The sequence below is a fragment of the Trichinella spiralis genome (assembly GCF_000181795.1).
Source record: "Trichinella spiralis strain ISS 195 chromosome Unknown Scfld1557, whole genome shotgun sequence".
NCBI lineage: Eukaryota > Metazoa > Nematoda > Enoplea > Trichinellida > Trichinellidae > Trichinella > Trichinella spiralis.
In genome coordinates this window covers 115,265-137,082 of record NW_003528496.1, presented here as the reverse complement: position 1 = coordinate 137,082, position 21,818 = coordinate 115,265, and the positions used below count along the sequence as shown (strand labels likewise).

Sequence of the window (21,818 nt, the reverse complement as noted above, 5' to 3'; positions counted from 1 at the left end):
GACCAAAAAAGACGATTCAAGAGTTAATTCAAGACAATTCGAATGCTGCTTTCGGCTCCGTTAGACAAAGAGCCTTCACTGAGAGCATGAAGCATGAAGAAGTGCAAAAGTGACATAGCATATATGGCTGATTTATTTTCCGAGTTTAAAGAACTTAATCTGCAACTTCAAAGGAAACGAACTTAACTAATAAAGATGAGATCTCTCATTTCACCATTCATGTCAAAGCTGGCTTTGTTCAAACGCAACTTGGGGCGTAGAAAAATTTACCAATTTCCAAGCGTTGCTGCACGATGATGACATTGAAATCTGTTGTGATCATTTAGATATGCTACAAAAGGACATGCAAGAAAAATTTCAAGATATTTTCAAAATGAAGATTCCAAATTGGGTAATAGATTCATTTTCAAACACTGATGAGACAGAAATGGAATTAGACGAGAAATTAATTGAATTACAAACCACTGAAGAGTTAAAGCTGAAGTTTAAGAATGGATATCATTATTTCTGGTTGCAGCATCAAATTGCACACCTTTATATCCGTTTATGGGCAGTAGTAAGAAAGTTCTTACTCGCCTCCGCATCTTCCAATCTAGTTGAACGTGGCTTCAGTGTGGTGACCGTACAAATTGGGTTTATTAGAAGTGAAATTTATTAACAAAATTTTCTAAAAACTTAACAAGAAGGGAAATATGACACTAAAATTGGTGAATTCGCGAAAGTTCGCAAAGTTTTGCAAGTGTTGTTGTTGAATTTGCAATCATTTACTAAAAGAGAATTGAACAAAATGCACACTTTTACTTTCTACTATTACTACAAGCAAACACTGACTCAATCAATTTCTCACGTAAAATTCTGAACTTAAAATTTTTTTTTATTATACTTATTCAATTTGCATTATTGAAAGTAAACTTTTTACAACACATACTATCAAAAATAGCACTGGAAATTGAAATTTCCATTTGAAAATGCATTTCAAATTTCAATTCATTTCAGAACACGCACAAAAGAACAAATTTCCCATTAAAATAGACAAAAATGGACGAAAAAAAACAACATATCGTGCACTTTCGCCGTATTAACTAATACGTGATCCGGTATAATCGTATGCAAAACAATTTATTGTGATCAAATTGTATCGTTTCAGTTTTGTTTTACAATATTGCGTAACCATTTTTGCTTTTCCAAATCAAATTGATCAAAGCGGAAAATATGACCATAAATATTGGTGTGCAAACTGCAACCGCTTGAAATACGGTCTGCTGTAGACAGGCAGAAATTGAAAAAAAACACAACTTGATTAATAAATCATAGGAGAAAAAAATTAAAAATTTTCCAAAATACAACACTGACAACAGAAAGTTAACTTACCGACGCGAAGGATTGTGCAAAACTACAAGCTAACAACCATAGGACAGTTCCGCATTCGGCCAGAGAAAGTTCGTAAAAAAGTTGCGTTTGAATTTCAGGTACATTAATGTGAAAGAAGAAAATTTTAAAATTGCCCTGAGAAATGCAAGAGCCGAGAAAAAGTCCAAAACTGATAGAAATGAAATACCAAAGTAGCAACTGATCGCACGGAAGCAACGGCAATAAGGCAACAGAAATTGCAATGCTCAGCGAGCCTGAAAAAATCAGCACGTAGAAACGGAGCAAATTTTATACGAATGATAAATGATCAAATGGAAAATATTCGAAATAAAGCTGACCAACAAAAGAGAAAAAGTCCAAATCACGGCAAGCTTGTTGTTCTGTAGTTGTTCGATTCAGTTTAGCAGATAGGATTGTCAATGTAAAATATCCAATCAAATGGAACAACATCGGAACACTGTCCATAATGCCAATCTAACCGATAATATATTTATTATTGGTATTTTGATGATAATTTCGACAATTGTCAAATTTGATTCAATTTTTCACATTACCATAAAGTCAACTGAAATACATTGTCGAAGGTGAAAATTCACTACGGGTGAATAGATTTCGTAGCATCGAATAGCGCACAAAATAGCGACAGATTTCAAGAACGAAATCAATCCCAGTGGAGAGAGAAAAGTCGTTTTCCAACAAATCAATACTTGCTCGTCGTTATGTTGAATTTCCTCAAAATACAATGAATTCACTTTTCACTGATTGGAAAATGTAAATTCTGATTTTCAAATTTTCAATGGAATAATAAACTTGTCAAAGTGATTTTTTTTGGTTTGAAACAAACAAACAAGCTTTGATTACTTGCCAGACTTTTTGCTCAGTTTCCAACGTTTTCAATAGGACAAGTTTTTCTTTTCTTTGAATAGTTTGGCATTTTTCAGGATTGCTAGTAACGGTCATCACCAGAAATGCCATCCATGTGAATCCGAATATAGCTTTGAAAAAAAAATAGAAAAAGCAAATTGCAATATCGATTAGAGAGTGGAATATTTTTTTTGTTGTTGAAAACTTGCAAACCTATGCAATAATAAGCAATAGCCCAACCTCCAATTGAACGAAACGAACTTGAAACGCAGCTAACAATCGAAGATCCAATTATATGGGCAGCAGAAAATGCTGAAATTGTTGAAAATTGAAAACAAATCTGACGACAACTTTGAAATGAATTTTTTTTCTTTTTTTTTTTTTGATCATAATTTTTCCACATACTTACCAATGACGATCATTGTATACGCTTTACCTCTAGTCGATATTGGAATCCAATTGCCAAGAATTTTAATAAATGCCGGCAGAGTGAATATCTCGAATAAAATAATTGCCAATAGAAAAATTGATCGACTGAAATTGATTCGAACATCGGAACTCACCCGCATCGTACCGAACATGAACTGAACACCGGCCACATAGTAGAATGACCACTGGGATACTGTGGGCAAGAGGATGCAAAGAAGAGAAGTGGTCGCCGAGGTGAACATTAGAAAAAATTTCGGACTTTTGCGTTTGTTCAAATAGACACTGAGTGGCGTGGAGACGACACAAGCGACATAGTAGGCGACAAGAATGAGAAATTTTTGCCAAATTTTGTAGTCGAAGTGTTGTTGATCAGTGGAATTTGGAAAAGTTGATGAAAACGATTCAGTGATGAAAGGCAAAGCGATATTGATGGATATGCGAACAATTTCGAAGAAGAAAAATCCAACCGACAAACAAAATGCAACGTGAAACGAACGTTGTTTCAAGGTGGATTTGAAATCGTTCAAACGACTATTTTGCATCGGATGAAAAAGCGTGCAATTGTTTCTTCTCTCTTCTCCCACATCGACGTTGTTCAATTTCAGCAAAAACAACTGTCGTGGGTCCATCATCGAACCGTTTTGTTTTTCTTTTTTTTTTCAAAATTTCACAACGCAACCATAACCAAGTGTGCCGTTGTTCGCTTGTTGTTGCTGAAGGCAAACATCAACGGAGAGTAAATGTTTGTCGAAGCACACAAGTTCGAGAAAGTAAACACGTCAAATTCAATCGACACAACTCTCTCTCTCTCTTTCTGTCTCTGAGTGCACTGATCAACAGCATCTCGAAGAGTAGAAGAAATAAAAAAAAAAAGGCATATCTATTTCGATCTCATCATTTTCATCAGTCAGTGTAAAGTGTATTTAAAAAATAAATTAATAAATAAAACATAAGACAAATATAGATTAAAATTGAGTGACATGACATGAATTCAAATAAATCTCCTACAGTAGTACACAAGTGGACGAGATTTTCAAGTACAATTGTTGGGAAAATTTTTAATTGACAAATTAATTAATAAAAAAAAAGAGCGAAAAGCAAGCGTTGTCGCTGTTGGTTTCTCTTCCTCCAGTCGTTTCCACTTGGTCACTGTTCTGGACGAATTTGGTTCTTCAAACCGCCCAGCAATTGGTGCGACGCCCGACTGGCCACTAGCACGGGTCCGAAAACGCACGGGGTCGCTTGGCGAAGCAGATCGCGGATCGGGTTGCGACCGTACTGGGCCCGGTCGTCTCGACCGATCGCCGCCACCGCGTGGGCGGTTTCGGCCAAGCCGCTGCGTACGGTCGAACAGGCCCGGTCGAAACCGTGGCGAAAATCCAACGGCGGGGGCGAGGGTCGGCGGACCAACTGGCGACGCTGCTGGCGACAACTGTCCGGACTGACCACGTCGAAGGCGAATTCGGCGACCGTGTGAATGGCGACGAAGAACTGTTCGCTCAGGTCCAAAATGGTCGACGCGGTCGAGACGGCGAAACTCGCCGTGCCGCGTTGGACGCCGCGCAGCAGGCGACCCTCGTTGCGCAAACTTTGCACCGGCAGCCAGAGCAGGTCGCGTATACCGCCGGCAATTTGGGCTACGTTGTGCAACGGTTCCACCGAACCGACCAACGCCATCAGTTGATTGTTGCGGATGTCGCGCAGCCACTCGTTCACCACGTAGGCCAGCACGCGGTCGAGGCCCAACATCCCGTGCCGGTTCTGCAATTCTTTCAACTTCAATTCGGTGCAATGGAGCCGACTCAAACCCAACAGCAACCCTTGCAAAGCACCCCGTTCCACGTCGACGTGTCGTTTGCCGAAATATTCCAACTTGACCGACGTCGACGGTGACAACGTGAACGATCGAAAATAGCTGACCGACGACTGTCTGCTGAATTTCGACATTAGCCTGCGTCGTCTGTGCTGGTGTTGGCGGTGGTGGTCGACAACCGACGCGTCATTACTGCTAGTACAACCGGACGCGCTGCGGTTCAGCTGACGATCTTCCAACAACGACTCGTCGACGAGGACGAGTTTGAAAAATTGTTCCAAAAATTCCAACGTCTCCTGATCGACGCTCAATCGGACCGGCACCAGCGACACTTTCAAACTGCACTCGGTGGAAGACGACGACGATGACGACGACGACGACGATGACGGACCACCGGCCAACGCCCGCAAACATCTCACCGACAACATCGGTCGGGTCGACTGGCGCGACAATCGCGCGCCGCAGAACAACTTGGTCACTTTCGACGTCGGCAATTTGTCGATCACTTCCAAATCTTGCACGTCGATCATCTGCCTGGACACTTGGGGCAGACGAGGATCGGCGAACCGCTGGTGCAACCAGGTCACTTTGTTCAAGTGGAAATCGACCGCCACGCGACGATCCCGTTGCAGGCCGTCGCCCAGTTCGCTGGGGCGAGGGCGACGCCGTTGCAGACCGTCCGACCAGCAGTCGTCGTCCGACCGGAAACAGCCACTCGGCACCGACACCCCGTCGCAGTGACGTTTGGGACAACGGGCGTCGGTCAGGAAGGCGCCGTGGAAATCGGACCCGGCGTACACGTGCCAGACGACCGACAAGTCGCGGAACAAATATTCCATAACCGGCATCGGGTAACCTTCGGGCAACACCAGGAACGGATCCGTCTTGTCAGTCGGCTGTTTCAAGTGGCAATCTACCACTTCGATCCGCTGTTCGCCGTTCAACCAGTTCAACGTCGGTTTCGCTTTTTTCAAACAACTGTTCTTTTTCTTCTTCTTCGCCAGTATACTTTCCAAAACTGTGAACGCATCGTCGTTGGCGTGCATGGACGACGACGACGACGACGACAACAACAAATCATCTCCGCATTCTTCCCATTCTCCTCCTCCTCCTGCTGCTGCTGCTGCTGCTGTTGTTCGTCGTTCGTCTTCTTTATCCCCACCACCACCAGCTACTTTTGTTTCTTCTTTCATCGCCGATTCCAACATTGCACTAATTTGTTCGTATCTCGTGGCCGCAGATTCCCCGTCGTCGATCGACGAATCGTCGACAACATCCGATCCCACTGTACAATCTTCGACCGCACTGTCGACGCAGAGGTGCCGAAAAATGACCAACAACGCCGCGCAACTGTCGGCACAAGTGTACAAATGGAGCGCGTCGTTCCTAGCCTGAAGTTTGTACTGGGCTCTTCGGTCGGCCTGGTCTTCAGTTTCACTGCCGTCAGTGGAAATCGACAACAGCACGTTGAAAAATCCCATCTTCATCAAGCAGACAAACTCGCCGATCGACAGTCGATCCTCATCGTGGGGGGCCAAAAACAAGGACGAATCTTCGACGATGAAATTCAGTCGAAACAAACTTTCGTCCAAATCAATGCTCGTACTGACGTCGGCGTTGCTGACGTTGACCAGCAGCGTCATGCCGAGCTCGGGCGGTCTGTATTCCAACGACACGTTCCACAAGTGCAAATGGAAATCGGTCGTCAACGGCGGCGGCGTGTAGCCGGGAACGTAGAAGGCGCGGATGTCGAAAAAATCCTTCAACGACAACACCGACGCCGCAGGCACTTGTTGCACGGTCAAATCCCTCAAGCCGAACGCGATTATCAATTTTCGACCAGACTCAGCGGTCGGGTCGAACAAAATCTCAGCCCCGACTGAGAAACATGCGCCGTCGCCACGACAACGAAGATTCATCATCCGGCTGGTGGGTTCGAGTTCGACGACGAACGCGCTCGGATCGCCAAACGAATCCGAATCGACGTCTGTCACCGACTGCCGTTCTTGATCTTGATCAGCAATGGTGCTTTTCAGTCGACTGATCACCAATTGTTGAGAATTCAAATAAAAATATCCAGCATCGGATGCAAAATGTTCCGCCTCGTCAATACCGACAGTGGCAAACCATTCCACACCGTCGCCGTGCAACTTGACCGTCGCAGTGGAATCGCCGCGAGCCGACGACGAATTCAACACAATATCCAATTTCGACACGTTCAATTGCAATGACCAGTCGAAATTGAATCTCGTCCCAAGATTGTCAAAAATGTTCGCCTGTTTCAAATCGGCATCGTCGTCGTCGTCGTCGTCGTGCAACGACAACAAAGAGAACATACCGATGTGGTTGTTGGAATTTCTGTTCATCATCTGCTTGAATCGAGCACAATTCCACAACGAAAAATCGACAAACAGTCGATTGAACAACAACTCGTACAGATTTTTGTCGTCGACGGCAACGCAAAGCTGGGCGATGGATATTTGAAAATTTACCTGACAATTACCGCACGCGGTTTCGCGGAACGACTTCAACTCTTGCGCATTGCCGACAACAATCAACGGTTCCCCTTCGTAGGCAATTCGACTTTTGGAAAATGGATTCAGAAAACCACTGGGCGCGGGGCGTATGCGAATCAAACTTTCCTGCAAACTTTTTGCCACTGGAGTAGAATCATCATCATCATCATCATCATTAGTATTATTAGTATTAGTATTATTATTATTAGTAGTAGTAGTAGTAGTAGGGTCGTCGTTGTCGTTACCACTATGATTATGGTCGTCGTAGTTGAACGTTTCAATTTGAGCAATTTCACTGTTCGTACGAAAACGACCATTCCATTGGGCGATGAATTTAGCATGATTTTTGCCGTCGTCGTCGTCGTTTCCACCTTTCGCTTTGCACACTTTGTGCACAATACCAAACTGGTCGACAAAATCACCATTGAACGATGCAAATTGTACCACAATTCGACCCTTGTTGCAAAAGTCGTTTTCCACGACAAATTTTACACAAAACTCTGCCAATCGAACGGTGAAATATTCTTGGCGTAGTCGTTTCTCTTTCAACGACGCCAACTCGATCCCAATGGGGCGTGGTTCGGGCACTCGAACTGTCAACGTCACGTTCGCGCATTTCACCGTGACCATCGGCGCCGAAGCGTCGTAAAAAGGTCCCTGAGGCAAGTTGGTGAACAAATTTGCATTCAACGACAACGGTTCGGACCGACTGAACAACTGTCTCGAAGAACTCGTCGTTATCGGCGACGACGAGCAACCTCTTCTTCTGGGCAATGGGCTCAACAGAGCGGCGATGCGATTCACCATCGAAATGTCCACTTCGCACGAGCAAGGTTCCAATTCGACACTGACGCGAAATCCCCGTTTGCGTTTCACTGCCATTTGAAATTTTCCAATATTTTGCCCCTGCTGTTCGACATGATCGAATTTCAACAATTCCGTGTAAGATCGACTTGTCTGGTGGTCGGTTTGCAACGATTCGACCAATTCGAAATTGGAACAAGAAAATTTCAATTCGAACAATTCCGTCCGACTGTTCGCTTGGAACGTCGTCTCGAGCTTCAACGAATCGACCACCAAACGCAAATGATCCCAAGGCAGAGCTGAATCGAATGCCGACCGTGAATTCAATCCAACTGGGATCTTTTTCGAATAGTCGAACAATACGGATCTGCTGCAGGTGAAAAAATCGTCGATTCTTTGCCGAACCGTATGCTCGTCGTCGTCGTCGAGTTCTACGTCGTCGCAAAAATCGTCGTGCGTGATTGCAATCCAACAAAAGCCAACTTCGACCAATACGCTCGACCGATCCAATTCAGCTGCAGATGTTCCAACAAGATCTTCTTCTTGGTCGAAATACGAATCTTCGGCACGAGTTGTCGGCATGCCGGTCATTGGATAGAACGTCTCCTCGGCCAGCCAATCGTCTTGATCCGACACGACAAACTCGGCACCGTCGAATGGTTTTTTCGAACCATTTTTCAAATGTCCGCCGATTTTCAAATCACCTTGCGGACAGTGGAAAATCCCCTTGAGCAAATGGTAGAGCAATTTCAAACGCTGCGGTGCGATCATCACTGTCAACGATTCGATCCAACCTTTGACGGTGGCGATGCGACAATCGCCACTGGTCAAACGTTCACCGTCTGGGCAAGTTGCGTTCCGAAGATGCACTAGAAACTTTGCCGCAGTCGGCGACGCGAAACAAGCGAACATGAACGGCTCTTTGCATATGCCAGACTGGTGGGCGGAAACGCGAACTGTCGAAGCAGCACTCGAAGTCGTCGTCGTTGTCGTCATTTCACTTTCTTCATTCGCATTCACGCACGAAGTGTACAATGAAGTCGTCGCGCAGTTCGATGCAACAATCGGAGAATTCGGTTCAGCAGTGGCAGAGACGAAACAAGAACGCCTGGCCGAATCAATAGCGCTGCGCATGGAAATTACCGGCAAAAATGAATCCGTATAAAGACGAACGTCGAAAATGCTTATCGCTTTGTAGGGAATATCTTTTTTCGGCTCGGGCCAGGACGACGATTCTTCTTCAACTCCACTCGCACGCTTGTTCGACAATTCTTTTTCCAAAACCAACTGATCCACCACTTCCAATTTGCCGACGCGCGCTTCCAACGCAACCCAACGATCTTCGTAATAATGTTCCAAACGACAAACGACATTTGTAATTACAAAACGCATCCGAGAAAGAAACGTGTCGATCAATTTCACCAACGGAGATATCACGTCGAAAGGCAATTTGTCGTCGTTTTCCGGATCAAAACTGCACTTACCGTTGTGTTCAACGACAAAACTGCGCGCCAATTCCAAACTGCTAGTGACGCTCATCATCAACGATTCCAACACTGAATTTATTCCACTGTTGCAGGGGATCGGTTGACCGCGCAGAGTAACTTCCAAACCATCTATTTCAACCAGACAACAATCTTCGAGCAAAGTTGTCCACGGAACGTTTATTGTTATTTCTTTCACAAATCCATCGAACAAATGCACAGGGATGTTTCGTTCCAAAAGTGTCTCGTTGATGTGCTTCACGTCCAATTCTACCTCTTTCAGTGAACCCTTGCCGGCAAAAATGTCCACTGACAACTGTTCAATGTTGATCTGCTTGTTCAGCAAGTAACAGCCCAAATAACGATTCAGCAGAAATGTGCAAAATGGTGACATCAGCGACGATGGCACATCACGTAAATATGAACACCAAGTCATGTTGCGAATAATTCACATAATCTTCAATTACAAACTCAAAAAACCATTCATCACATGATCGAACATCCCTTCACTATATACAGTAGGAAATAAAATCAAGGATGTACTACAGTAATCCGACTATTTTTGTCCCACGTAAATCTTGTTCTATTTGAAAAATATACTCTTTTCTTCTTTTTTTTACAATTTTTAATATATAGTATTAAAATAATTAGCGACGTATTTTTAATATTCTAATTTACCGATTTCACAATAATCAACCATTTCTTAAGCTTATTCAAAGATGAAAAAAACAAAATTAATAACATTGAACTTTTTATTAATAATAAAAAACTCAAACCTTGGAATAAAATCAAAAACGCGATCATTATTTTGTCAAATTGTTCCCTCTTCAAAAATTGTCACCACTAATACTTTCCTGCAAAACTTTGGTGCTAATTAATCATAATAAAAGATGTATATTATGAAACACAACTGCAAATAATTTCACTCGCATTTTTACTCTTACAACAGTTTAAAGTCTATTCGTCGCATGCATCCAAACATTCTCTCATACTGGCTTCTCGTTTTTCCATCAGCTTCTTGAATGCAACCTTTTGCTCTTCGATACGTTCTGCGCTTTGTAAATTGAAGGTGAACCACAAAAAATTCATACCTTCGCCGTAACGAGCTCGTAAAATATTTCGCTTATACACAGCGTCATAATACTCCTTATATTCTTCTGCATCCATTGTCAAGTATTGATATAAATGATAAAGGAAAGGACTGAATAAAAATAAAGTACCAGCGCTGACAAAGGAAATCACACCCAGATTAGGATACCGAACATTAAGACGTTTCAAAAATCGATGCAGGCGATTTTTCGGAATTCTGTATGGATTTTCATCTTCATCGACGGGCATTTAATCCAAAGATTTTTGATACTTCAAGATACTACAATTCAAAGTCAATTACAATTAATTTATGAAAACAAGCACAACGTTCACAAAGAAATTCAAATTAACAACCTTTACAATAAATGGGAAAAATAATGTGAAAATTAAATTTCAATACAACGGTTTAAATCTTACTTTAAACATGAGCGCAGAAATAAAATTACACAAAAAACTAAAACACTAGAAAAAGTTGAATAAATACAAATAAAATACTATAAATATACATCCTGTTCTCCCCTATTATGTTGAAGAAGATTTAAAAACTGAAAATCTACATTACCGAATACTGTTGAAATGTTTCGAAGGTTTGAATGAAAACTTCATTTCGATATCCACCACATTACCAATAAATTTTTTTAGCATTAAGATTAAATAATTTTTTGTATGACAACATTATTTTTCCCAATTAAATTAAAAAAAAGATTACATATTTTTGTAACTAATTGCACAACAATTGAAAATAATGAAATTAAATTACGACCATTTTTAATTTAATTTAATTCATTCTATTTTAATATAATCTGTAAAATTTTAATAAAATAATTTATGAAATAAATTTTAGCAATGACAATTTCAAATTTTCATATTTTAGTTTATTTTGTACTTAATGTATACTTTTGTATTGATACACTGTAGAAAAGTGTTAGAAGCGAAGTAGTTTGTTGATTTTATTTGTAATGAAATGTTCCATTTAAATTAAAGTAGAATTTTGAACCATGTTTTTTTATTTTATCCTTTTAATTTTTATTTCATTGTCTCCACGTCGAATATTTAAGCGTGAATAAAGTATGATAAACTGTTTGTACTCAATTTATACCTATGTAATTTCATAGAAAAGCGAAATTTAAAACACTGATGTTAATCATCGGTTTTGTGAAACTTAACTGAAATTTTATGAAATTGCAATGTTAACATATGTCATTGCAATATTAATGCTAATAAAATAATGCTAATAAACTTTTATTGTCTTTTTACAGTAAAGTATATATTGTATATTTCTTTTCAATTACTTGTACCTTTTTACTGTTAATAAATAATACATTTTTTGATATATTCTGTTTAAGAAAATACTCTGGATTGTTTATTATTATTATTATTATTATTGATAAGCATTTTAGCTTATTTATTAAAATTAAATATTCAACAAAAAGTTTCACGTAAGGAATATTTATGATATGTTTTTAAGGAAATGGCGACTTCCAGTTCTCCTGTTGTTCTACCTGAGCAAGTGTCGCAACTGTTCATGTGTGTAAAAGAAGGTAGATGTGCTTCGATTTTAATTATTTTTCATTATAAATATTAATTAATTTATAATTAAGTTATTCTCATATCTTTGATTTTATTTTTTGCTTGTCAAATATTTATTTGACATTTATAACTTTATCTAAAATTTATTATTCACTTATTAGTAGTGCAAATTGATTATGTATTGTAATGTTTAAATTATCTTTTTTACGAAAGTTTTAGTTTTCACGTAAAATTTGAAAAAGTAATAATTGCACGGTCTATTTCAGATGATTTTCTTAAGTTTAAGAAGTTACTAGAAGATGGCGTGGATCCGAATTGCACTGACGAGGTTAGCGAAGCGAGAGTTGTAAATATTTTTTGAAAATAATTTTAATTTTAGTCAAATACCACTATATTGCAAGAAGCATCTTTTAAAGGAAAATTAGAATTTTGTCGCATTTTGCTCGACTATGGAGCTGATCCAAATCTGACAAGACATAATCATCGCTATACAGCTCTGATGTTCGCTGTTATGTCAGGTAACCTGCATATGTGATATTTGGAAATTTCTGTTGTCAGTTAACTTGAATTTAGGCAATCATAAAATATGTCTCTTATTGCTACGTTATGGAGCCAATCCAAATGCTGTCAATAGCATCAGTCGAAATGCTATTCAATTAGCTGCTTTTACAGGTTCGATTTTTCTTTCTTTTCATCCCTTTGTTTTTCATTGTTTTTTAGGCCAAACAAGGTGTGTTTGTGTGATCAATAACTTTATACGTTTTAAACAGCTGGAAGTTTACACCAAATCGACCGGTAAATATTTTTTTAATTTTTGTAATTATTTGTTTGTTTGTTTTCAAATATATATATTTATCAGAACAATATCCACCGCGTGTAACGGTCAAAATTGCAAATCAAGTTTACGACCTTTTGATTGGGCTTCATTTTCATCCTGTTTATGTAATAACGCAATATATGCCATGTAGGCAGAAATTATCAGTTGTTCAAATTTCAGGTTATTTTATACTTTATTGATAACTCTGGGTTGTTGCTGCCTTCTGTAAGGAAGAATATTTTATTTATTTTGGAAGATTTAATGGAGCGTCAGATGAAAGGGAAAAATGTCAATGAAGTAAGACTGTTTTTTTTTCTTGGAAAATTTTCAAATGGTAATCTATAAAAATCAATGCTTGCAGCTCATGGCGTTTAAAATTAATATAATTTTCCGTACTGTACAATTTTTGTACAATGTGTTGAGCAGGAATGAACAACTTGAAGGTAAATTCAACGAGAAACATTCATCTCTATTTGAACAACCTGGTAAGGGCAAATGCGATCAATTATCTGAAGAAGGAACAAAGAAGCTTTTAAAAATTGCAAAGATGTATTGAAAAAGTTTTTGCTATATTATCTATACATTTAACTGTTTTTTATAGTTTTTTGGATATTTCAATTTTTGCACAGGAGAAATTATTTTACAGCGACACATTTATAAGAAATGCTGTGTTGAAATTTCCATTCAAAAACACTGCAATTTGGGGTCAGTTTGTAAATCATTTCAAAGAACATCAAGTAAGCGATGATCATTTGGGTTTTGAAATTTTATTATTTTTCATTTTTCAGCTTAAAGCAGGTGATGCGTATGATTTGCTTTGTGGGGCGATTCTGAGCGAACGAATTTTAACTGAAGAATCATTTTGTGCAACATGCGCCGTATGGAATAAACAATTATTGCTGTGCAGTTCATGCAAAAAGGTATCTATCTTGAGCATTTTGTTCGTTGTTTTTTCTATATATCAATTTTATTGTCAATTTCTTTAGGAAAAATACTGTTCTGTTCGATGTCAAAGGTTGCACTGGCCTATTCACAAAACAACATGTATTAAGCGATCTCAGACTAGTGAAAGTCAAAATAGTGATGAGCAGCACTGAAATACTATTTTTTCGCTAAATAAATAATTTATATAATAATTGCCTGTTTATTTCAATCATTCGGAAATAAAGTTTATTCATGAAACTAGACTAATTTTTTTTAATGACAACTGCCATTTCATTGTTTGTCCTAGGATTCATAGATCCATGAATGCGTAGACTGTTCCCATTTGCAAAGTTCTTCTGGTTTGAACCACAATGCAATCTCACGTTTTGCCGATTCAATGGAATCACTTCCATGGACAAGATTTCTACAAAAACATGGTAAACATAAAAGCTGTTCAAACAATCTACAATTTAAAAATTAATTAAAGTTGAACATTGGAAAAACAAAATATATAAGACCTTATAACTGAAAAAATCAACGTAACAAAACTTTCAAAAACAAACCTTCCAACATCTATACAGAAATCTCCACGAAGTGTCCCTGGAGCACTTTCCAAAGGCCGTGTTGCACCAAGCATGTTCCTGGCAGCTTTAACAACATCTCGTCCTTCCCAAACCTTCAAGTAGAAAACATCAAAATTTTTATCATTCATTCATCACAGGAAAAAGTTACCATAGCGACAACTGGCCCAGAACTCATGTATGCTTTTAGTGATGGGAAGAAACCTTTTCCAACATGCTCTGCATAATGCTTATTGAGCAGATCATCATTCGCCTAAAATAAATATATTAAAATAATATGTAAATTACTCTTCGACGAAACTGAAAGTTGAAATAACATATTCAAATTTTTCTTTCTTAAAACTTGGCTTTTTACGATGAGCTTACCATGAGCATTTTTAGACTAACCAATTTAAAACCGCGCTGTTCAAACCGGCGAAGTACTTGATGGATTAAACCTCGCTGTACTCCGTCCGGCTTTACAACAACTAAAGTACGCTCATTTCTTGCGTTGCTTGAAGCTAAATCAAATTTTTTCAAAATAAATGATACAAACTACCAAATGCCTACATTTATCTACCGCATCGTTTTCAAATAAACTTTTAAAAGAACAAGATGAAGGATAGTCGCATCCGACGAAAATGTTTATTAAACAACAATAAAACTAAAAAAGAAACATTGCACTATCAATTACTCTCGCAACTTTTACATGATTCGTTAAATATTAACCAATAATTATTACACACTAAACCATCAGCCTAGCACTCACAATCATTATTCTTATATCTTACTAAGTATAATCAAAAAAATTACAGAGAATAATCAACAAATGTAGAACTATTAAAACCTTTACATTTGAAAGCAAAACCAAATTTAAAATTATTCATCACAGTGTTTACTTTCTTTTTTATTGGACAAAGGTAAAAATTCACAACTTACTATAAGCATTTTCAATCCAATTAATTTATATCCCCGCTGTTCAAAACGACGCAGTACTTCATTGACAAGGCCTCGTTGAACGCCATCAGGCTTTACAGCAAGAAAAGTTCTTTCTGGAGTTGACATTGTGCGATCTTAAAACATTAACATTGTTTAATGTTCCACCGAAAACAACAACAACTAAACAATTCATACCTGATTCACTACTGCCCAACGTCGCGTTCTTGAACATGACATCACGGTTTTACTGTAAAGTAAAAATTACCTTCAAGTATAATGCAGCTGATTTTTTGAATAATTTCAAAATCCATTGATATAATTGCATACAATTATTTTAATAAAAATTATTTTACTATTTATAAATTATTATGTCATTAAAAACTGAGACAAGTTTTTTACAGTAAAATAACTCGATGAAATATTTAATTAAAATATCGGTAATGCAAGAATTTGAAACTTATATATAAATATAAATTTAAAAAAATGTATATCATAAATACTGTCAAAATTAAAAAGTGCAACTAAATTGTTAATGTTGTTTTACATTTTTACCAGCAGTCATTTTTGCATTGATCTCTTATGAACGTTAAAATATCATTTTGAGATTAATTATCTTTATATCGTAGTAAATAACAAAAAAGCATTTTGTTTTATTACGATTATAAAATATTATTTTTACAAATAAAACTTGCAAATCATTTGTAATCTGATGATACTGTTGTTGTTTGTTGTTGGACGAAAGTGTAACGTATTGTTTATAAGTGTAGTGTTAGAAATGTAAGAAGTTATTTATTTTGTAAATTTTTCAAAAAAGTCATATCACGAAAATAGAGATGTGTTCAATTTATTAGTTATTTGAATGATGAAACACATGTAATGTAATGTAATGTAATGTTGTGGGTTTATTCGCGAGTTTTTAAGCTTTGTCACATTGACGTTGATGTTTTTAAGTGAAATGAGTGACATTGATGACGAATGTGCTACACAGTTCAGAAGAATTGTTCGTCAAATTTTTGACAGCTGGGTCTCAGTAGATTTGATAAGAAGTGGTCAGTTGGGTGGAGCGAATACAGATGCAAAGTTGGAATGGTTGATTGATGTTGTTGTGGAAATGATGATGTCAAATAAGTCGGCAGTCGATCCAGAATATATTGAAGAATATCTTGAAATTATGTTTGATAATGAGTTTAATGTGATTTTGGAAGATGGAAGCTCTCGTTCGGTTTCACGTCTGCTTTCTTTGGGCTGGGATCGTTGTCGTGCCGGCGAAACAGGTCTGGTTTCCGAGATGATTGACGAACTTGGAATGAGACGCGCCAGACGTCCGGTTGGAATTGATCAGATTCACAGGTCTTCTGAATCGTCCGAATCTTCTTCAGAAAATGAAGAATCAATGGATTGTTCTGATGCTAATAGTAAAAGTTTATCATCACCGGAAACGTTTGCTGGATGTCAAACCACTGCAGAATCATCTGAACTAAGTGAAAGTGAACCCGTTGTATCTGTTGGCGAACTCGTTGATGAAGACGGCTGGACTGTTGTTCATGCCAGAAAACGCAAACAAAAGAAATAATTTATATATATATATATATCACGCTGAAATTTGTTGAAAATAATTATCACTATTTTTATGATATATTTGTCTGTTTTAGTAACTCAGCATATGTTCTGTTTTGCATTCCTTGTGCATATCTGTTCCATTGAAATGTCGTAGTTAACACTTTTTTCTAGATTTCATTAATACTTGTTTCCAGTTGCAGTTCATTAAAGGTATGGATCCATTAGATGGAAGTTTGACAGCAATTGAAATGCTTCAAGAAGAACTTTGTACAGATTCAAAGGTAGTTCGCAATGCATTTTTGATTAATATGTTAAATGTATACATAGTAAAACATTTGAATAAAGGAAAGTTGTTTTTGGCGTATTTTTAAAAGCCTTGTATTAGTTAATTGATTGTATTTGTTTTACAACCTACAATGCAATACGTGTTTGGTAAAAGTATTAATCTGTTGTGCATTTTCGCAGCTGAAGCGTCGTAGAATCAATAGATTGAACATTATGTATTTATCTAATTCGTTTGTGATAATATGGGTACTTTTACAGTACCATTTAACAAATATATATTTTTTTTCTTTAAAAATGAAATTGGAATTTTTTACGATACTAAATATCAACATTGATAAGGACTTGCAAATAAGTTTTAATTGGGTGACTGTAAACAATAAGGTAAATTTGTTTTTGTGGGAATTTGTATGCAGTACTGTAAAATCTTTAAAACATTTCAAAATTCGACTCACATGAAGTGACTTGTAGTAATGTAAAATGTTACAAATTTATAATAAATTTTGCTTTGTATAGTTGTATTTTAATAAGCATTGTTTTTGATTACAAAATGATGATTGATTTGAGTTGTTAAGAAAATCTTTAATGTGTTGTAATAAGATTGCATTCAAAAATACTTCAATTTTTAAGGAATGTGATATCCAATGGAAATCTGTCAGTGAACATCACGCACAGTTTATCAGCAAGTTGGGTTTTATTCAAAATTTAAGAAGTATGTTTTTTTTAAATGAAATAAGTTGTTGTTTTTTAAATTGTGAAATTATTTTTAGCTGTGCTTTCGTTGAAGCAGGAGAAAAATGTTGGTAAAGAGGAATCAGTGCCGAATGCTGTAACGGAAATTTCAAAAGCTCTAATTTCTAGCAATAAGCAGGCTGGCAAAGTGTACGAACTACTTTCACAAGCTCGAAAAGTATACATGTTTGTTAATTTTTTTTGAGTTTCATTTGACTTTTATACTTTTACAAAGTGTTGTAATATTTTAATGTTAAATTTGGATAAAAGAGCACTTTCCAAGTGAAGTGAATTACGCTTGTATTGTTTGACAAAACAACACTTCAGTTTGTTGTAATGTGAATTACAAGGAATGTTGTTTGAAGAAAACGGTGATCAATGGTGAGTGTTTTTCAGGATTTGATTTCAGCGTTGAAAAAATCTACTGGAAGTATTGAAAATTTGAGAAAACAACTAATTGATAGTGCTTTACGAGAATGGAAATATCGCCAAAGACTTTCTCAAATTGGATATTCATTTGAAGAAGCGGATGAACTTTTGGATCGTATAGGCAGGAGGTGACATGGTCTATTATGAATTTTTAATGGAAATTGAGAAAAAAAATTATTGCATTTCTCATGTTTCAGCTTTGAATGTCTTGCAGAAGAAGTTTGGACAATATTGACGATCACATTTTGGTTTATTGAATTGCTCGAGCAGACTCCGAAACTTCCGGATAATAACGTTTCCAAATGCTTGCCAGCGGTCGAATCAATTCGCTCATTATTAATTGATGAACTGAAAATGATCATTCAAAAATCTTTTATTGTTTCCAAACAGCCGAACGTTGTTCTCAAGCAGCACAACAAATTCAACGCCGAAGTGCGACTTTTGGTTGGCGATAAATTGGGCATCAAATTTTTCAATGTTAAAGTTACAGTTAAATTGATCAGGTTTTTTTAATATTGCATTTTTTTAAACAAAATTTATATTTCATTATGAATTTTCTTCAGCGAAGAACAAGCTCAATCTCTGGAAGATGGTACCACGTCTGCGTTTGATGCGTACCCTTTTCTTTTTTAAAATTTTTCATTCCATTTGCAATTATTATTATTGGTTTTATTTTTATTTTTTAGAACAACAGTAGCCAAAATTGGTATAAGTTCTTTGAGTGAGGCTGAGAAAGATTTTCAAGAACAAAATCTCGAAGTTGAAAGACAAAGCAAGCGAGTTAAAGCGACTTTCAAATCGGTAACGAATTACATTGTGCTTTTTTTTGTTATTTCTTAATTCCATTTTAATCAATTAAATTTTTCAGAAACTTTTGAAAGTTGATTCAAGAAAGCCAATGAGTAAAAATGTTGAAGTATATTAATAACGTGTGATGCCTGAGCGGACTGTTTGTTCATTGTATATTTTTCTTTTCTAGATACCAGTCTGTGAGAGAAATTATGCTTTATTATTTACGTGTACCATGTTTAAAATGGGAGATATAACTTTCGATTCAATATGGGTAAGTTGTTTGACGTTGATTTGGTTAAAATTGTACATTTGATTGCTTGATGATATATTATTGCTTGCTTTTCAAGGCACTTTCTTGTCCAGTTAAGCTGACTGTTCACGGTTCTCAAGAACGCTTGTCTCAGGCAATGATACTGTGGAATCACGCATTTGCTTCTGCTGTAATGCACTATTTTTTAAATATTTTATTTATTAGCAATTTCAATTTTTAAGGAAAATCCATTCAATATACCAAAAGCTGTCGAATGGAATCAACTGGCAGAAGCGTTGAAGTATAAATTTAAATGTCAAACTGGCGCCACTCGCCCTCTGAGTGATGCGCATCTGAAGTACATTGCTGGCAAGTTGGTGGCTGATCCATCTTGTTTTTCCTATGAAACATCATTAATAACTTTGGAACAATTTTGCAAGGTTATTTGTGGGATGACGTACAGTTTTTGGTTGTTTTCTTTGCAACTTCTTTTTGCAGCTGCCAATGAGAGAAGATGTTGATTTTTCATTTTGGTCTTGGTTTTTCGAAATTGCCGCTTTGATTAAGCAAAAGCTTCTTCGTCTGTGGGATGATGGTTTGATAACTGGATTTATAAGTCGTGAAGATGCTCGCAGTTTATTATTATCATTGCACGAATCTTCTTTTTTGCTTCGCTTTAGCGATTCACATTTGGGTGGTTTGTCGATCAGCTTTTCTGCTGTTCTTGAAGATGGTCGTCTATATTATTTTTAAGCATAATTACAAGTTTGGTTGTTGATGATTTTAATTTAGGGAGACGAGAAGTTTTTCCTTTGGCTCCTTTTACTGGAAAAGATTTAGACCATTTGTCACTGTGCTCACGCATCGCTAGATGTCCTCAGTTGCTGCACATTGGACGTGTTTATGGAGCCGAATCTTGCTATGACAAATCAGTTATTTTTAGAGAAGAAGCTGAAGGAAAAGTCACTTCTCAGCTGCTCAACAAAGAAGCATATCCTTACATTACGAGTGAATTAATTATGGTAGCTCATACTACATTGTGAGTAAAACTTTGCTATTCATTTCACACACACTTTTGGAAATTTTACATTCACTTTAAGATGTAACTTTGTAAGAATTACACTTTGTAAGAAATAAAAAAGTTATAAATACACACACACATATATATATACTCTTTTCGTAGTGTGAAACAAAATTTCTACTAAATTTTAAACTTTGAATTCTTTATTTTATCTATATTAATCGCAGCTTTTCTTGTGTTTTATTTGAAGCATATTTATTCTGAAATATTGATATTTTTAGTTAACTTTACATTATATAATTATAATTGCAACGTTTTAGGTCAGGCATTGCGGACTGTGACACAACGCCTGTTTCACCACTGAATGCCATTTGTCCGTCGCCTGGTGACGATCTGAGTCGAATTTGCGAAAGCTGTGGAATGTATATTACATTAGATGAACATATTCAATATTTATATACTTTTACAATTTTATTTGACTTTTAGAACATCAGACGTTTTGGACAATCCAGTCGATTTGAATAATTTTGATTGGGATAGTCTCGGCGTTTTCATGATCCCACCTGATCAGGAACCTATGGATGAAAGTGAATTTTTTTCATTTTTACAAAATGAAGAACAGCCATTAAATTAGCTCATTCATATTATACGCTTGAAATTGAACACAATTATTTTTTATCAGTATTATATTTGAAATTTGTTTCAGTAATATTTTAACATTACAAAAAATGCCCCAACTATAAGCAAGTATTTATTATTCATACTGAAAATAATTATTTCGTATTTATTGTGCTGCATTATTTTTGCAAATAAAAATTCTATAATGTATTTGTGATCAAACATCCTACTACAGTATGTGCATTAAATATTTCCTAACTTTAGAACGTAGTTGGTCATTTTCTGTAAATTTGATACTGATTGTTTGAAATAAAAATTCCAAATATTCATCACTCAACATTTGCATTTGGTCAGTGTGCTGCAAAGGCAATGCAAGTGTCAAAGTAGATCGTAGTGCAACGGTTAAGCGGAGACGTTTGCCAATCATTACACCGGAATTCCGGCAACCAGAATTTAAGGCTAAATTTAGCAGCTGTTTTGCCGCTTGCAAACTTCGGCAACGTACGTGAATTATTAATGGTTCAAATTTTAGCCAAATTACGCCAGACGTTTTTCCACTGCTACTTTGCAATGTTTGAAAATACGAATCCAGCACTTTTCGAAAAGTAACCAAATCGACTGCCTTATGAGAATTGAATAACCATTCACAGTTCTTTTTTCTTTGATTTGCAACTTCAACAAATGCAACAAGACGTCCCGAACACGATGATGTTGTAAAGTAGTCGTCGTGAGAATTAATATTATTAACAATGTCTTCAATATCTTCGTCCACGCTCCCTTTACGACTGAAGTCCACTTTTTTCAGAAAAGTAGCTTTTTCAGCAAGAAAAGTATGCAGCGAAATTTCCATATTCTATAATTTTAGAATTTCCATTGAAAGTATGCAATGACAAACAAGCATGCATGATTTACATGATCATAAAAATTACTAAATTAATAAAAAAAACTTTTTATATCAAATATTAATATATGAAACATAAATTATTATACCAAA

General features: G+C 36.8%; 7 protein-coding genes across 7 annotated transcripts; 3 read left to right on the top strand and 4 right to left on the bottom strand.

The window, feature by feature from the left end:
• Nucleotides 1–1,154: 1,154 nt before the first annotated feature.
• Tsp_04462 (transporter, major facilitator family) lies at nt 1,155–3,293 on the bottom strand. Its single transcript, XM_003368987.1, has 7 exons — nt 2,799–3,293; nt 2,645–2,732; nt 2,449–2,547; nt 2,233–2,366; nt 1,737–1,845; nt 1,372–1,625; nt 1,155–1,262 (listed from the first exon to the last, which is right to left on the bottom strand). Exons 1-7 carry the CDS (start codon nt 3,291–3,293, stop codon nt 1,155–1,157), a joined length of 1,287 nt encoding a protein of 428 aa, XP_003369035.1.
• A 517-nt stretch (nt 3,294–3,810) lies between these two features.
• Tsp_04461 (conserved hypothetical protein) lies at nt 3,811–9,717 on the bottom strand. The gene is made up of 7 exons (XM_003368986.1): nt 9,411–9,717; nt 7,239–9,353; nt 6,803–6,969; nt 5,640–6,753; nt 4,897–5,495; nt 4,032–4,597; nt 3,811–4,000 (listed from the first exon to the last, which is right to left on the bottom strand). The coding sequence occupies exons 1-7, from the start codon at nt 9,715–9,717 to the stop codon at nt 3,811–3,813; spliced, it is 5,058 nt and encodes a 1,685-aa protein (XP_003369034.1).
• A 521-nt stretch (nt 9,718–10,238) lies between these two features.
• Tsp_04460 (conserved hypothetical protein) lies at nt 10,239–10,619 on the bottom strand. The gene is made up of 2 exons (XM_003368985.1): nt 10,540–10,619; nt 10,239–10,482 (listed from the first exon to the last, which is right to left on the bottom strand). The coding sequence occupies exons 1-2, from the start codon at nt 10,617–10,619 to the stop codon at nt 10,239–10,241; spliced, it is 324 nt and encodes a 107-aa protein (XP_003369033.1).
• A 327-nt stretch (nt 10,620–10,946) lies between these two features.
• Tsp_04459 (ankyrin repeat and MYND domain-containing protein 2) lies at nt 10,947–13,814 on the top strand. The gene is made up of 13 exons (XM_003368984.1): nt 10,947–10,957; nt 11,630–11,642; nt 11,839–11,897; nt 12,120–12,228; nt 12,280–12,418; nt 12,474–12,572; nt 12,621–12,695; nt 12,760–12,897; nt 12,974–13,014; nt 13,079–13,266; nt 13,319–13,454; nt 13,506–13,637; nt 13,704–13,814. Exons 1-13 carry the CDS (start codon nt 10,947–10,949, stop codon nt 13,812–13,814), a joined length of 1,251 nt encoding a protein of 416 aa, XP_003369032.1.
• A 130-nt stretch (nt 13,815–13,944) lies between these two features.
• On the bottom strand, nt 13,945–15,702 carry Tsp_04458 (nucleoside diphosphate kinase). The gene is made up of 8 exons (XM_003368983.1): nt 15,693–15,702; nt 15,141–15,274; nt 14,802–14,865; nt 14,610–14,722; nt 14,511–14,522; nt 14,374–14,475; nt 14,205–14,317; nt 13,945–14,104 (listed from the first exon to the last, which is right to left on the bottom strand). The coding sequence occupies exons 1-8, from the start codon at nt 15,700–15,702 to the stop codon at nt 13,945–13,947; spliced, it is 708 nt and encodes a 235-aa protein (XP_003369031.1).
• Nucleotides 15,703–16,095: 393 nt separating this feature from the next.
• On the top strand, nt 16,096–16,713 carry Tsp_04457 (hypothetical protein). The gene has a single exon (XM_003368982.1). The coding sequence runs from the start codon at nt 16,096–16,098 to the stop codon at nt 16,711–16,713; it is 618 nt and encodes a 205-aa protein (XP_003369030.1).
• A 199-nt stretch (nt 16,714–16,912) lies between these two features.
• Tsp_04456 (signal transducer and activator of transcription 1) lies at nt 16,913–21,433 on the top strand. The gene is made up of 17 exons (XM_003368981.1): nt 16,913–16,981; nt 17,613–17,694; nt 17,753–17,892; nt 18,111–18,271; nt 18,341–18,646; nt 18,707–18,748; nt 18,830–18,923; nt 19,012–19,059; nt 19,123–19,206; nt 19,283–19,375; nt 19,428–19,625; nt 19,684–19,882; nt 19,978–20,224; nt 20,527–20,628; nt 20,693–20,793; nt 21,179–21,325; nt 21,357–21,433. The coding sequence occupies exons 1-17, from the start codon at nt 16,913–16,915 to the stop codon at nt 21,431–21,433; spliced, it is 2,190 nt and encodes a 729-aa protein (XP_003369029.1).
• The last annotated feature ends 385 nt before the right edge of the window (nt 21,434–21,818 follow it).